Source organism: Mustelus asterias, unplaced genomic scaffold (genome assembly GCF_964213995.1).
Source record: "Mustelus asterias unplaced genomic scaffold, sMusAst1.hap1.1 HAP1_SCAFFOLD_4135, whole genome shotgun sequence".
NCBI lineage: Eukaryota > Metazoa > Chordata > Chondrichthyes > Carcharhiniformes > Triakidae > Mustelus > Mustelus asterias.
Genome location: NW_027594080.1, coordinates 5,125 through 21,472, shown reverse-complemented (window position 1 = coordinate 21,472; position 16,348 = coordinate 5,125). Strand labels below are relative to the sequence as shown.

The 16,348-nt window shown below is 52.7% G+C and overlaps 1 protein-coding gene across 1 annotated transcript; it reads right to left on the bottom strand.

The window, feature by feature from the left end:
* Positions 1 to 275: 275 nt before the first annotated feature.
* On the bottom strand, positions 276 to 10,107 carry cfap119 (cilia and flagella associated protein 119; the record flags this gene model as incomplete). Its single annotated transcript, XM_078208644.1, has 4 exons — positions 276 to 382; positions 1,439 to 1,490; positions 5,389 to 5,505; positions 10,037 to 10,107. Coding segments are annotated over 4 exons (347 nt in total), but the record flags the coding sequence as incomplete, so codon positions are not given.
* Between the last annotated feature and the right edge of the window lie 6,241 nt (positions 10,108 to 16,348).

The following is a 16,348-nucleotide window of genomic DNA, read 5'->3' as shown; positions in this document are numbered from 1 at the left end:
GAATGGGTCTCTCTCTCTCTCCCGCTCTCGCAGTGGGAGTCGGGGTGAGAGGTGCTGGTATTCCGCCCCATCAGGGAGGGGGCTACACCCACTCCACCTTCCATCTGGGGTCGTGGAGGATCGCAGGGGGGTGGCCGGCGAGCTCGGGGGAGACGGGTTTGCCCTTGCTGGAACCTGCAAGGGTCCCTCGATAAACCCCCGACCCCCCCCCCCCCCCCCCACAGCTCACCCTCCCAGGGAAACCCGGGGAGGCGGGCGGGGAAAGGGGGGCAAACTGGACTTGGTGCCCGCGACACTCGGAGAATCTGCAGCTCACCTGGGACCTCCGCTTCCTCGGGGGAGAACACCTCTGCTTCCATCGGCACCAACTCTTCCTCGACAGCTGGGGGAAGGTAGAGGGTGAACATTCGAGGCACTCCACACCCAACACTACCCCTGCCCCCCGACAGTGCGGCGCTCCCTCAGCACTGACCCTCCCACAGTGCGGCGCTCCCTCAGCACCGACCCTCCCACAGTGCGGCGCTCCCTCAGCACTGACCCTCCCACAGTGCGGCGCTCCCTCAGCACCGACCCTCCCACAGTGCGGCGCTCCCTCAGCACTGACCCTCCCACAGTGCGGCGCTCCCTCAGCACTGACCCTCCCACAGTGCGGCGCAACCTCAGCACCGACCCTCCCACAGTGCGGCGCTCCCTCAGCACTGACCCTCCCACGGTGCGGCGCTCCCTCAGCACCGACGCTCCCACAGTGCGGCGCTCCCTCAGCACCGACCCTCCCACAGTGCGGCGCTCCCTTGGCAGTGACCCTCCCACAGTGCGGCGCTCCCTCAGCACTGACACTCCCACAGTGCGGCGCTCCCTCAGCACTGACCCTCCCACAGTGCGGCACTCCCTCAGCACTGACCCTCCCACAGTGCGGCACTCCCTCAGCACTGACACTCCCACAGTGCGGCGCTCCCTCAGCACTGACCCTCCCACAGTGCGGCGCTCCCTCAGCACTGACCCTCCCACAGTGCGGCACTCCCTCAGCACTGACCCTCCCACAGTGCGGCGCTCCCTTGGCACTGACCTCCCACAGTGCGGCGCTCCCTCAGCACCGACCCTCCCACAGTGCGGCGCTCCCTCGGCACTGACCCTCCCACAGTGCGGCGCTCCCTCAGCACTGACCCTCCCACAGTGCGGCGCTCCCTCAGCACCGACCCTCCCACAGTGCGGCGCTCCCTCGGCACTGACCCTCCCACAGTGCGGCGCTCCCTCAGCACTGACCCTCCCGCAGTGCGGCGCTCCCTCAGCACTGACCCTCCCACAGTGCGGCGCTCCCTCAGCACTGACCCTCCCGCAGTGCGGCGCTCCCTCGGCACTGACTGACTCTCCCACTGTGCATCAACCCCAATATTCGGAATGTAAACCCTATCCCTGCTCTGACGGCCCTCGGCCTTACCTGGGGGCGTCCCTGGGATCCCTGGATAGGAAAGCGTCAAGTCCATCCGTATCTGGGGAAGCGGGAGGGAGAGAGGGAGAGAATAGTGTGGGATCTGTGTGCAGATCACGATACAGAATCCAGTCCACCCATCGTTCAACCAAGAAAGGCAGGAGATCAAAGTAATCGCTGGAATTTACCTCCCCCTGGACCCCAACAAGATCTGGACCCCGTCTCTGCGTCAGAGTGGTGCCCATAACCTTGGCAGCAACGCAGTGACGTCAGGCTGTCGCCCAGAGGGCAGGTGGAGCGATGGGTAGAATTGTAACACCACTGGGACCTGACCAAGTACAGCACAGGAACAGGCCTTTCGGCCCTCCAAGCCTGTGCTGACCGTGCGGCCCTGCCTGAACTCAAACCGTACGCACTTACAGATTCCGTATCCTTCCATTCCCATCCTACTCATGTATCCGTCCAGTTGCCCCTTCATTGCCGCTCTGGTACCTGCTCCACCCACCTCCCCGGGCAGCGCCTTCCAGACACCCACCACCCTCTGTGTCAAGAAAACTTAGCTCGTACATCCCCTTTAAACCTTGCCCCTTAAACCTGTGCCCCCTAGTAATTGACTCTTCCACCCTGGGGAAAAAGCTTCTGACTATCCACTCTGTCCCTCAGAATCTTGTAGACTTCTATCAGGTCTCCCCTCAACCTCCGTCGCTCCAGTGAGAACAAACCAAGTTTCTCCAACCTCTCCTCATAGCTAATGCCCTCCATACCAGGCAACATCCTGGTAAATCTTTTCTGTACCCTCTCCAAAGCCTCCACATCCTTCTGGTAGTGTGGCGACCAGAATTGAACACTATATTCCAAGTGCGGCCTAACTAAGGTTCTATAAAGCTGCAACATGACTTGTCAATTGTTAAACTCAATGCCCCGGCCGATGAAGGCAAGCGTGCCGTCTGCCTTCTTGACTACCTTCTCCACCTGCGTTGCCTCTTTCAGTGACCTGTGTACCTGTACACCCAGATCCCTCTGCCTGTCAATACTCTTAAGGGTTCTGCCATTTACTGTATATTTCCTATCTGTCTTCGACCTTCCAAAATGCATCACCTCACATTGGTCCAGATTAAACTCCAGCTGCCATCTCTCCGCCCAAGTCTTCAACTGATCTTGACTGCCTTCTCCCCCTGGAGGTGTGACCTCGTGGCCCCAGCTGCAGGTTAAGAAGCGCTGCCTGGAAACTCGCTCGGAGGAGGAGATGGAAAACGAGGTCTCACAACAGGACGAGAGAGAGGCGGACATTTTCACCAAGGCAATCCCAGACCCCCCTGCGGACCACGCAGGCAGCTGAAGGCACGGCCGCCAACAGCGGAGCGATGGGAATCGGGGGATGCTCGAGAGGCCGGAACTGGAGGAGCGCGGAGATCTTATAAACTCTCCAGGAGGCCATTTGGGCCACCAGCTCTGCGCCGACTCAGAATCTTACCCGCACTGTTAGCACTGCTGCCTCACAGCGCCAGGGAGCCGGGTTCGATTCCCGGCTCGGGTCACTGTCTGTGCGGAGTCTGCACGTTCTCCCCGTGTCTGCGTGGGTTTCCTCCGGGTGCTCCGGTTTCCTCCCACAGTCTGAAAGACGTGCTGGTTAGGGTGGATTGGCCGTGCTAAATTCTCCCTCAGTGTTACCCGAACAGGAGTGTGGCGACCAGGGGATTTTCACAGTTACTTCATTGCGGTGTTAATGTAAGCTTACTTATGACACCAAAAAATACACTTTAAACTGTTAAATACAGAGTAAAGCTCCCTCTACACTGTCCCCATCAAACACTCCCAGGACAGGTACAGCACGGGGTTAGATACAGAGTAAAGCTCCCTCTACACTGTCCCCATCAAACACTCCCAGGACAGGTACAGCACGGGGTTAGATACAGAGTAAAGCTCCCTCTACACTGTCCCCATCAAACACTCCCAGGACAGGTACAGCACGGGGTTAGATACAGAGTAAAGCTCCCTCTGCACTGTCCCCATCAAACACTCCCAGGACAGGTACAGCACGGGGTTAGATACAGAGTAAAGCTCCCTCTACACTGTCCCCATCAAACACTCCCAGGACAGGTACAGCACGGGGTTAGATACAGAGTAAAGCTCCCTCTACACTGTCCCCATCAAACACTCCCAGGACAGGTACAGCACGGGGTTAGATACAGAGTAAAGCTCCCTCTACACTGTCCCCATCAAACATTCCCAGGACAGGTACAGCACGGGGTTCGATACAGAGTAAAGCTCCCTCTACACTGTCCCCATCAAACACTCCCAGGACAGGGACAGCACGGGGTTAGATACAGAGTAAAGCTCCCTCTTCACTGTCCCCCATCAAACACTCACAGGGCAGGTACAGCACGGGGTTAGATACAGAGTAAAGCTCCCTCTACACTGTCCCCATCAAACACTCCCAGGACAGGTACAGCACGGGGTTAGATACAGAGTAAAGCTCCCTCTACACTGTCCCCCATCAAACACTCCCAGGACAGGTACAGCACGGGGTTAGATACAGAATAAAGCTCCCTCTACACTGTCCCCCATCAAACACTCACAGGGCAGGTACAGCACGGGGTTAGATACAGAGTAAAGCTCCCTCTACACTGTCCCCATCAAACACTCCCAGGACAGGTACAGCACGGGGTTAGATACAGAGTAAAGCTCCCTCTACACTGTCCCCATCAAACACTCCCAGGACAGGTACAGCACGGGGTTAGATACAGAGTAAAGGTAACTCTAAACTGTCCCCATCAAACATTCCCAGGACAGGTACAGCACGGGGTTAGATACAGAGTAAAGCTCCCTCTACACTGTCCCCCATCAAACACTCCCAGGACAGGTACAGCACGGGGTTAGATACAGAGTAAAGCTCCCTCTACACTGTCCCCCATCAAACACTCCCAGGACAGGTACAGCACGGGGTTAGATACAGAGTAAAGCTCCCTCAACACTGTCCCCATCAAACACTCCCAGGACAGGTACAGCACGGGGTTAGATACAGAGTAAAGCTCCCTCTACACTGTCCCCATCAAACACTCCCAGGACAGGTACAGCATGGGGTTAGATACAGAGTAAAGCTCCCTCTACACTGTCCCCATCAAACACTCCCAGGACAGGGACAGCACGGGGTTAGATACAGAGTAAAGCTCCCTCTTCACTGTCCCCCATCAAACACTCACAGGGCAGGTACAGCACGGGGTTAGATACAGAGTAAAGCTCCCTCTACACTGTCCCCATCAAACACTCCCAGGACAGGTACAGCACGGGGTTAGATACAGAGTAAAGCTCCCTCTACACTGTCCCCCATCAAACACTCCCAGGACAGGTACAGCACGGGGTTAGATACAGAATAAAGCTCCCTCTACACTGTCCCCCATCAAACACTCACAGGGCAGGTACAGCACGGGGTTAGATACAGAGTAAAGCTCCCTCTACACTGTCCCCATCAAACACTCCCAGGACAGGTACAGCACGGGGTTAGATACAGAGTAAAGCTCCCTCTACACTGTCCCCATCAAACACTCCCAGGACAGGTACAGCACGGGGTTAGATACAGAGTAAAGTTAACTCTAAACTGTCCCCATCAAACATTCCCAGGACAGGTACAGCACGGGGTTAGATACAGAGTAAAGCTCCCTCTACACTGTCCCCCATCAAACACTCCCAGGACAGGTACAGCACGGGGTTAGATACAGAGTAAAGCTCCCTCTACACTGTCCCCCATCAAACACTCCCAGGACAGGTACAGCACGGGGTTAGATACAGAGTAAAGCTCCCTCAACACTGTCCCCATCAAACACTCCCAGGACAGGTACAGCACGGGGTTAGATACAGAGTAAAGCTCCCTCTACACTGTCCCCATCAAACACTCCCAGGACAGGTACAGCACGGGGTTAGATACAGAGTGAAGCTCCCTGGGCACCGCCTCCTCTTACCTGTGGGGTGAAGGCGTACTTGTAGAGTTTGAAGTGTCGGAAGTATGTCTCCAGGATGTAATCCGTGATGAATTTCACCTGGTCCCCGTTGAACAACTCGACGCTGAACGGTGGCCTCTGAAAGAAGGGTCATGTGATTGGATAGTGGGCGGTGCTGAGGGTGCATCCCTCCCTCCCTTCCCCCCCCCCTCCACCGAGCCCTCTTCCTTCCCCTGGGGCGAGTCGTGAGCATGTTGGTGTGACGGGGGCAGCACTTCGAGAACACCCCTGAGTGCGTCGACTGCAACCGATAAGGATAGATTAGAAGAATGGGCCAGGATCTGGCAGATGGAGTATAACATGGGTATTATTCATTCGTGGGACACGGGTATCGCTGGCTGGGCCCAGCATTTATTGCCCATCGCTCGTTGCCCTTGGAAGGCAGTTGAGAGACATTGCTGTGGCTCTGGGGTCAGATGTACTCCAGACCGGGGTAAGGACAGCAGATTTCCTTCCCGAAAGGGAACCGGATGGGTTTTTCCGACAACGGATCATCAGTAGATTCTTAATTCCAGATATTTTTTTATTGAATTCAAATTCCACCATCTGCGGGATTCGAACCCGGGGTCCCCCAGAACATTAGCTGAGTTTCTGGATTAATAGTCTAGCAATAAGACCACTAGGACGTCCCCTCCTCTAAATAAGTGAGAGGTTATCCACTTTGGCTGAAAAAAAATGAGAGAAGGGCAAGTGAGGGGCGGTACGGGTAGCACAGTGGTTAGCACTGCTGCTTCACAGCTCCAGGGTCCCGGGTTCGATTCCCGGCTCGGGTCACTGTCTGTGTGGAGTTTGCACATTCTCCTCGTGTCTGCGTGGGTTTCCTCCGGGTGCTCCGGTTTCCTCCCACAGTCCAAAGATGTGCGGGTTAGGTTGATTGGCCAGGTTAAAAATTGCCCCTTAGAGTCCTGGGATGCGTAGGTTAGAGGGATTAGCGGGTAAAATATGTGGGGGTCGGGCCTGGGTGGGATTGTGGTCGGTGCAGACTCGATGGGCCGAATGGCCTCCTTCTGCACTGTAGGGTTTCTATGATTTCTATGATCGAAATGGAAAGCAGATTCACAACATGTCCGGGTAGAGGGATCTGGGTGTCCTGGTTCATGAGTCTCAGAAAGTCGGCGTGCAGGTACAGCACGCAATAGGTGAGGCAAATGGGATGTTTGTTGCGAAGGGACTGGAGTGGAGAAGCAGAGAAGCGTTGCTGCAGTTGTACAGGGCGTTGGTGAGACCACATCTGGAGTAGTGTGTCCAGTTGTGGTCTCCTGATTTGAGGAAGGATGTGAGGGCCCTGGAGGCGGTTCAGAGGGAGGGCCCGGGGATGTCAGGGGTTGTTGTACGAGGAGAGAGTGAACAGTTTGGGCTTGTACTCGCTGGAGTTTGGAAGGATGAGAGGGGGGGATCTGATCGAGGGATAGAAAAGGGATTGATGGAGTAATGGTAGACCCAATGTTTTCCCCCCTTGTGGGACAATCTGGAACGGGGATCAGTTGTAGATTTATAACTGAGATGAGGAGGAACTACTTCTTGCAGAGGATGGTGAATTTGTGGAACTCGCTGCCCCGTAGCGCGAGTTCCGCGAAGAACAAAGAATATTACAGCACAGGGACAGGGACAGGCCCTTCGGCCCTCCAAGCCTGCACCGACCATGCTGCCCCCGACTGAACTAAAACCTTCCGGGGACCGTATCCCTCCATTCCCATCCTATTCATGTATTTGTCCAGACGCCCCTTAAAAGTCACTACCGTATCCGCTTCCACTCCCTCCCCCGGCAGCAAGTTCCAGGCACCCACCACCCTCTGTGTAAACAATCTGCCTCCTACATCTCTTTTAAACCTTGCCCCTCGCACCTTAAACCTGTGCCCCCCTAGTAATTGACTCTTCCACCCTGGGGAAAAAGCTTCTGATTATCCACTCTGTCCCTCAGAATCTTGTAGACTTCTATCAGGTCGCCCCCTCAACCTCCGTCGCTCCAGTGAGAACAAACCAAGTTTCTCCAACCTCTCCTCATAGCTAATGCCCTCCATACCAGGCAACATCCTGGTAAATCTTTTCTGTAACCCTCTCCAAAGCCTCCACATCCTTCTGGTAGTGCGGAGACCAGAATTGAACACTATATTCCAAGTGCGGCCTAACTAAGGTTCTGTAAAGCTGCAACATGACTTGCCAATTTTTCAACTCAATGCCCCGGCCGATGAAGATGACTCGCTGATTGGGTTCAGGAAGGAGATAGGTACACTTCCGATAGACAAAAACGGGTTAAAGTGATCGGGGGAACAGGTGGGGAGGTGGATTTGAGACCACGGAGAGATTAGCCATTGTTTGAGTGGCGGAACAGGCTCAAAGGTACGAATGGCCTACTTTTGCTCCTAATCCTCTGTTCATAACCCCGAGAGGTCGTGTCGGAAATTGGGGCCCTGTTCTCTCAGGGTTGTGGTCTCACCCACACTCTTTACTTCAGTCAGGCCTTTGACAAGGTCCCTCACGGTAGACCGGTGCGGAAGGTGAAGTCACATGGGATCAGAGGTGAGCTGGCAAGGTGGATACAGAACTGGCTCGGTCAGAGAAGACAGAGGGTAGCAGTGGAAGGGTGCGTTTCTGAATGGAGGGCTGTGACAAGCGACATTAAGAGTTTTAACAACACCAGGTTAAAGTCCAACAGGTTTATTTGGTGGCAAATGCCATTAGCTTTCGGAACGCTGCTCCTTCGTCAGATGGAGTGGAAATCTGCTCTCAAACAGGGCATACAGAGACACAAAATCAAGTTACAGAATACTGATTAGAATGCAAATCCCTACAGTCAACCAGGTCTTAAAGGTCCAGACAATGTGAGTGGAGAGAGCATTAAGCACAGGTTAAAGAGATGTGTATTGTCTCCAGACTGAACATTCCTCAGGGATCAGTGCTGGGACCTTTGCTGTTTGTAATATATATCAATGATTTGGAGGAAAATGTAACTGGTTTGATTAGTAAGTTTGCGGACGACACAAAGGTTGGTGGATTTGCGGATAGCGATGAGGACCATCAGAGGATACAGCAGGATAAAGATCGGTTGGAGACTTGGGCGGAGAGGTGGCAGATGGAGTTCAATCCGGACAAGTGTGAGGTGATGCATTTTGGAAGGTCTAATACAGATAGGAAATATACAGTAAATGGTAGAACCCTGAGGAGTATTGATAGGCAGAGGGATCTGGGTGTACAGGTACACAGGTCACTGAAAGTGGCAACGCAGGTGGAGAAGGTAGTCAAGAAGGCATACGGCACGCTTGCCTTCATCGGCCGGGGCACTGAGTTTAAAAATTGGCAAGTCATGTTGCAGCTTTATAGAACCTTAGTTAGGCCGCATTTGGAATATAGTGTTCAATTCTGGTCGCCACACTACCAGAAGGATGTGGAGGCTTTGGAGAGGGTACAGAAAAGATTTACCAGGATGTTGCCTGGTCTGGAGGGCTATGAGGAGAGGTTGGAGAAACTTGGTTTGTTCTCACTGGAGGTTGAGGGGCGACCTGATAGAAGTCTACAAGATTATGAGGGACAGAGTGGATAATCAGAAGCTTTTTCCCCCAGGGTGGAAGAGTCAGTTACTCGGGGGGCACAGGTTTAAGGTGCGAGGGGCAAGGTTTAAAGGAGATGTAGGAGGCAGATTTTTTACACAGCGGGTGGTGGGTGCCTGGAACCCGCTGCGGGGGGAGGGGGTGGGAGCAGGTACGATCGCGGCATTTAAGGGGCAACGAGACGAATACGTGAATAGGATGGGAATGGAAGGATACGGACTCTGTAAGTGCGTACGGTTTGATTTTAGGTGGAGCATCATGACGGGCGCAGGCTTGGAGGGTCGAAGGGCCTTTTCCTGTGCTGTACTTTGAGGATTCAGGTGGGGGTGGAGGGGAGGGGGGGGAGGCATCGAGTGATAACGACCTCGAACGCGCTACAGATACAACATGGTGGCAGCCGGCACGATGAACAATTCCAATTAGACAAGCTGGGGGGAGTAAATAAACTTGTGGGGCCACGAGGAGAGAGAGCGGGAGGGAGGCGTGGACAACTCGGCAGAGTGCTAGCATGGATTTGATGGGCCGAATGGGGTCTCGCTGCGCAAGTACGGTCCCGCCTCTCGACCAGAACGCTTCCAGGGATGAGGGGCTCCAGTTACAGTGGAGGGACCCTCCACAAACGGGGCTGTGTCCGTGACCCCAGTGTCCTTCTGGACCCCCCGCCCACCCCCTTGCTGCGGACCCCGTGTCACCTCCGTGTGGCAGCGAACCCTCGCTCTAACCCCTGCCAGGGGGCACCCCACCCTCAGCACGGAGGCCTCCCCCTTCGCCGTGTCCCCTCCCCTCTTCACCCCACACCATTTGCCTTTCTCTGTCCCCCTCTCTCCTTCCCCCACTCTCTCACTCCGTCTCTCTCTGTTCTTTCTCTCTGCCCCATTCTTTCTTTCCATCTCTCTCTCTCTCTTTCCCCACTCTTTCCCCCTTTTTGTCCCTCCATCTCCCCCCGACTCTCCCTTTCTTCCCCCTTCCCTCTGTCCCCCTTCCCTCCTCACCCCGTCCATCCCCTCCCTGTCCCTCTCTCTCTCTCCTGACACCGTACCAATCCTGAGCCAGACACACACCTGGACTGAGTGACAGAATAGCAGTTCCCGGAAATAATGAAAGCAGTCACCGACATTCCCCAGGGAGGTGGCTGGAAGAGAGAAGGCAGAGGACGGGGGGGTTAATATCACACAGACACACACACAGAGACACACACCAGGGGGGTTAATATCACACAGACACACACACAGAGACACACACACCAGGGGGGTTAATATCACACAGACACACACACAGAGACACACACACCAGGGGGGTTAATATCACACAGACACACACACAGAGACACACACACCAGGGGGTTAATATCACACAGACACACACACAGAGACACACACACCAGGGGGGTTAATATCACACAGACACACACACAGAGACACACACACCAGGGGGGTTAATATCACACAGACACACACAGACACACACACACCAGGGGGTTAATATCACACAGACACACACACAGAGACACACACACCAGGGGAGTTAATATCACACAGACACACACACAGAGACACACACACCAGGAGGGTTAATATCACACAGACACACACACAGAGACACACACACCAGGGGGTTAATATCACACAGACACACACAGAGACACACACACCAGGAGGGTTAATATCACACAGACACACACACAGAGACACACACACCAGGGGGGTTAATATCACACAGACACACACACAGAGACACACACACCAGGGGGGTTAATATCACACAGACACACAGAGAGACACACACACCAGGAGGGTTAATATCACACAGACACACACACAGAGACACACAAACCAGGGGGGTTAATATCACACAGACACACACAGAGACACACACACCAGGGGGGTTAATATCACACAGACACACACGCAGAGACACACACCAGGGGGGTTAATATCACACAGACACACACACAGAGACACACACACCAGGAGGGTTAATATCACACAGACACACACAGAGACACACACACCAGGGGGTTAATATCACACAGACACACACACACAGAGACACACACACCAGGGGGGTTAATATCACACAGACGCACACACAGAGACACACACACCAGGAGGGTTAATATCACACAGACACACACACAGAGACACACACACCAGGGGGGTTAATATCACACAGACACACACACAGAGACACACACACCAGGGGGGTTAATATCACACACACACACACAGAGACACACACACCAGGGGGTTAATATCACACAGACACACACACACAGAGACACACACACCAGGGGGGTTAATATCACACAGACACACACACAGAGACACACACACCAGGAGGGTTAATATCACACAGACACACACACAGAGACACACACACCAGGGGGGTTAATATCACACAGACACACACAGAGACACACACACCAGGGGGTTAATATCACACAGACACACACAGAGACACACACACCAGGGGAGTTAATATCACACAGACACACACAGAGACACACACACCAGGGGAGTTAATATCACACAGACACACACACAGAGACACACACACCAGGAGGGTTAATATCACACAGACACACACACAGAGACACACACACCAGGGGGTTAATATCACACAGACACACACACAGAGACACACACACCAGGGGGTTAATATCACACAGACACACACACAGAGACACACACACCAGGGGGTTAATATCACACAGACACACACACAGAGACACACACACCAGGGGGTTAATATCACACAGACACACACACAGAGACACACACACCAGGGGGTTAATATCACACAGACACACACACAGAGACACACACACCAGGGGGTTAATATCACACAGACACACACAGAGACACACACACCAGGGGGTTAATATCACACAGACACACACAGAGACACACACACCAGGGGGTTAATATCACACAGACACACACAGAGACACACACACCAGGGGGTTAATATCACACAGACACACACAGAGACACACACACCAGGGGGGTTAATATCACACAGACACACACAGAGACACACACACCAGGGGGGTTAATATCACACAGACACACACAGAGACACACACACCAGGGGGGTTAATATCACACAGAGACACACACAGAGAGACACACACACCAGGGGGGTTAATATCACACAGACACACACACAGAGACACACACACCAGGGGGGTTAATATCACACAGACACACACAGAGACACACACACCAGGGGGTTAATATCACACAGACACACACAGAGAGACACACACACCAGGGAGTTAATATCACACAGACACCCACACAGTGACACACACACCAGGGGGTTAATATCACACACACACAGAGACACACACACCAGGGGGTTAATATCACACAGACACACACAGAGACACACACACCAGGAGGGTTAATATCACACAGACACACACACAGAGACACACACACCAGGGGGTTAATATCACACACACACACACACACAGACACACACACCAGGGGGTTAATATCACACACACACAGAGACACACACACCAGGGGGTTAATATCACACAGAGACACACACACAGAGACACACACACCAGGGGGTTAATATCACACAGACACACACACAGAGACACACACACCAGGGGGTTAATATCACACACACACAGAGACACACACACCAGGGGGTTAATATCACACAGACACACACACAGAGACACACACACCAGGGGGTTAATATCACACAGACACACACACAGTGACACACACACCAGGGGGTTAATATCACACAGACACACACAGAGACACACACACCAGGGGGTTAATATCACACAGACACACACACAGAGACACACACACCAGGGGGTTAATATCACACAGACACACACAGAGACACACACACCAGGAGGGTTAATATCACACAGACACACACACAGAGACACACACACCAGGGGGTTAATATCACACAGACACACACACAGAGACACACACACCAGGGGGTTAATATCACACAGACACACACAGAGACACACACACCAGGAGGGTTAATATCACACAGACACACACACAGAGACACACACACCAGGGGGTTAATATCACACAGACACAGACACAGAGACACACACACCAGGGGGTTAATATCACACAGACACACACACAGAGACACACACACCAGGGGGTTAATATCACACACACACAGAGACACACACACCAGGGGGTTAATATCACACACACACAGAGACACACACACCAGGGGGTTAATATCACACACACACAGAGACACACACACCAGGGGGGTTAATATCACACAGACACACACACAGAGACACACACACCAGGGGGTTAATATCACACAGACACACACACAGAGACACACACACCAGGGGGTTAATAGCACACAGACACACACACAGAGACACACACACCAGGGGGTTAATATCACACAGACACACACACAGAGACACACACACCAGGGGGGTTAATATCACACAGACACACACACAGAGACACACACACCAGGGGGGTTAATATCACACAGACACACACACAGAGACACACACACCAGGAGGGATAATATCACACAGACACACACACAGAGACACACACACCAGGGGGGTTAATATCACACAGACACACACACCAGGGGGGTTAATATCACACAGACACACACACAGAGAGACACACACCAGGGGGGTTAATATCACACAGACACACACACAGAGACACACACACCAGGGGGGTTAATATCACACACACACACACACAGAGACACACACACCAGGGGGGTTAATATCACACAGACACACACACAGAGACACACACACCAGGGGGTTAATATCACACAGACACACACACAGAGACACACACACCAGGGGGGTTAATATCACACAGACACACACACAGAGACACACACACCAGGGGGGTTAATATCACACAGAAACACACAGACACACACACACCAGGGGGTTAATATCACACAGACACACACACAGAGACACACACACCAGGGGAGTTAATATCACACAGACACACACACAGAGACACACACACCAGGAGGGTTAATATCACACAGACACACACACAGAGACACACACACCAGGGGGTTAATATCACACAGACACACACACACAGACACACACACCAGGGGGTTAATATCACACAGACACACACACAGAGACACACACACCAGGGGAGTTAATATCACACAGACACACACAGAGACACACACACCAGGAGGGTTAATATCACACAGACACACACACAGAGACACACACACCAGGGGGTTAATATCACACAGACACACACACACAGACACACACACCAGGGGGTTAATATCACACAGACACACACACAGAGACACACACACCAGGGGAGTTAATATCACACAGACACACACAGAGACACACACACCAGGAGGGTTAATATCACACAGACACACACAGAGACACACACACCAGGAGGGTTAATATCACACAGACACACACACAGAGACACACACACCAGGGGGGTTAATATCACACAGACACACACACAGAGACACACACACCAGGGGGGTTAATATCACACAGACACACAGAGAGACACACACACCAGGAGGGTTAATATCACACAGACACACACACAGAGACACACACACCAGGGGGGTTAATATCACACAGACACACACAGAGACACACACACCAGGGGGGTTAATATCACACAGACACACACGCAGAGACACACACCAGGGGGGTTAATATCACACAGACACACACACAGAGACACACACACCAGGAGGGTTAATATCACACAGACACACACAGAGACACACACACCAGGGGGTTAATATCACACAGACACACACACACAGAGACACACACACCAGGGGGGTTAATATCACACAGACACACACACAGAGACACACACACCAGGAGGGTTAATATCACACAGACACACACACAGGGACACACACACCAGGGGGGTTAATATCACACAGACACACACACAGAGACACACACACCAGGGGGGTTAATATCACACAGACACACACAGAGACACACACACCAGGGGGTTAATATCACACAGACACACACAGAGACACACACACCAGGGGAGTTAATATCACACAGACACACACAGAGACACACACACCAGGGGAGTTAATATCACACAGACACACACACAGAGACACACACACCAGGAGGGTTAATATCACACAGACACACACACAGAGACACACACACCAGGGGGTTAATATCACACAGACACACACACAGAGACACACACACCAGGGGGTTAATATCACACAGACACACACACAGAGACACACACACCAGGGGGTTAATATCACACAGACACACACACAGAGACACACACACCAGGGGGTTAATATCACACAGACACACACACAGAGACACACACACCAGGGGGTTAATATCACACAGACACACACACAGAGACACACACACCAGGGGGTTAATATCACACAGACACACACAGAGACACACACACCAGGGGGTTAATATCACACAGACACACACAGAGACACACACACCAGGGGGTTAATATCACACAGACACACACAGAGACACACACACCAGGGGGTTAATATCACACAGACACACACAGAGACACACACACCAGGGGGGTTAATATCACACAGACACACACAGAGACACACACACCAGGGGGGTTAATATCACACAGACACACACAGAGACACACACACCAGGGGGGTTAATATCACACAGAGACACACACAGAGAGACACACACACCAGGGGGGTTAATATCACACAGACACACACACAGAGACACACACACCAGGGGGGTTAATATCACACAGACACACACAGAGACACACACACCAGGGGGTTAATATCACACAGACACACACAGAGAGACACACACACCAGGGAGTTAATATCACACAGACACCCACACAGTGACACACACACCAGGGGGTTAATATCACACACACACAGAGACACACACACCAGGGGGTTAATATCACACAGACACACACAGAGACACACACACCAGGAGGGTTAATATCACACAGACACACACACAGAGACACACACACCAGGGGGTTAATATCACACACACACACACACACAGACACACACACCAGGGGGTTAATATCACACACACACAGAGACACACACACCAGGGGGTTAATATCACACAGAGACACACACACAGAGACACACACACCAGGGGGTTAATATCACACAGACACACACACAGAGACACACACACCAGGGGGTTAATATCACACACACACACAGACACACACACCAGGGGGTTAATATCACACAGACACACACACAGAGACACACACACCAGGGGGTTAATATCACACAGACACACACACAGTGACACACACACCAGGGGGTTAATATCACACACACACAGA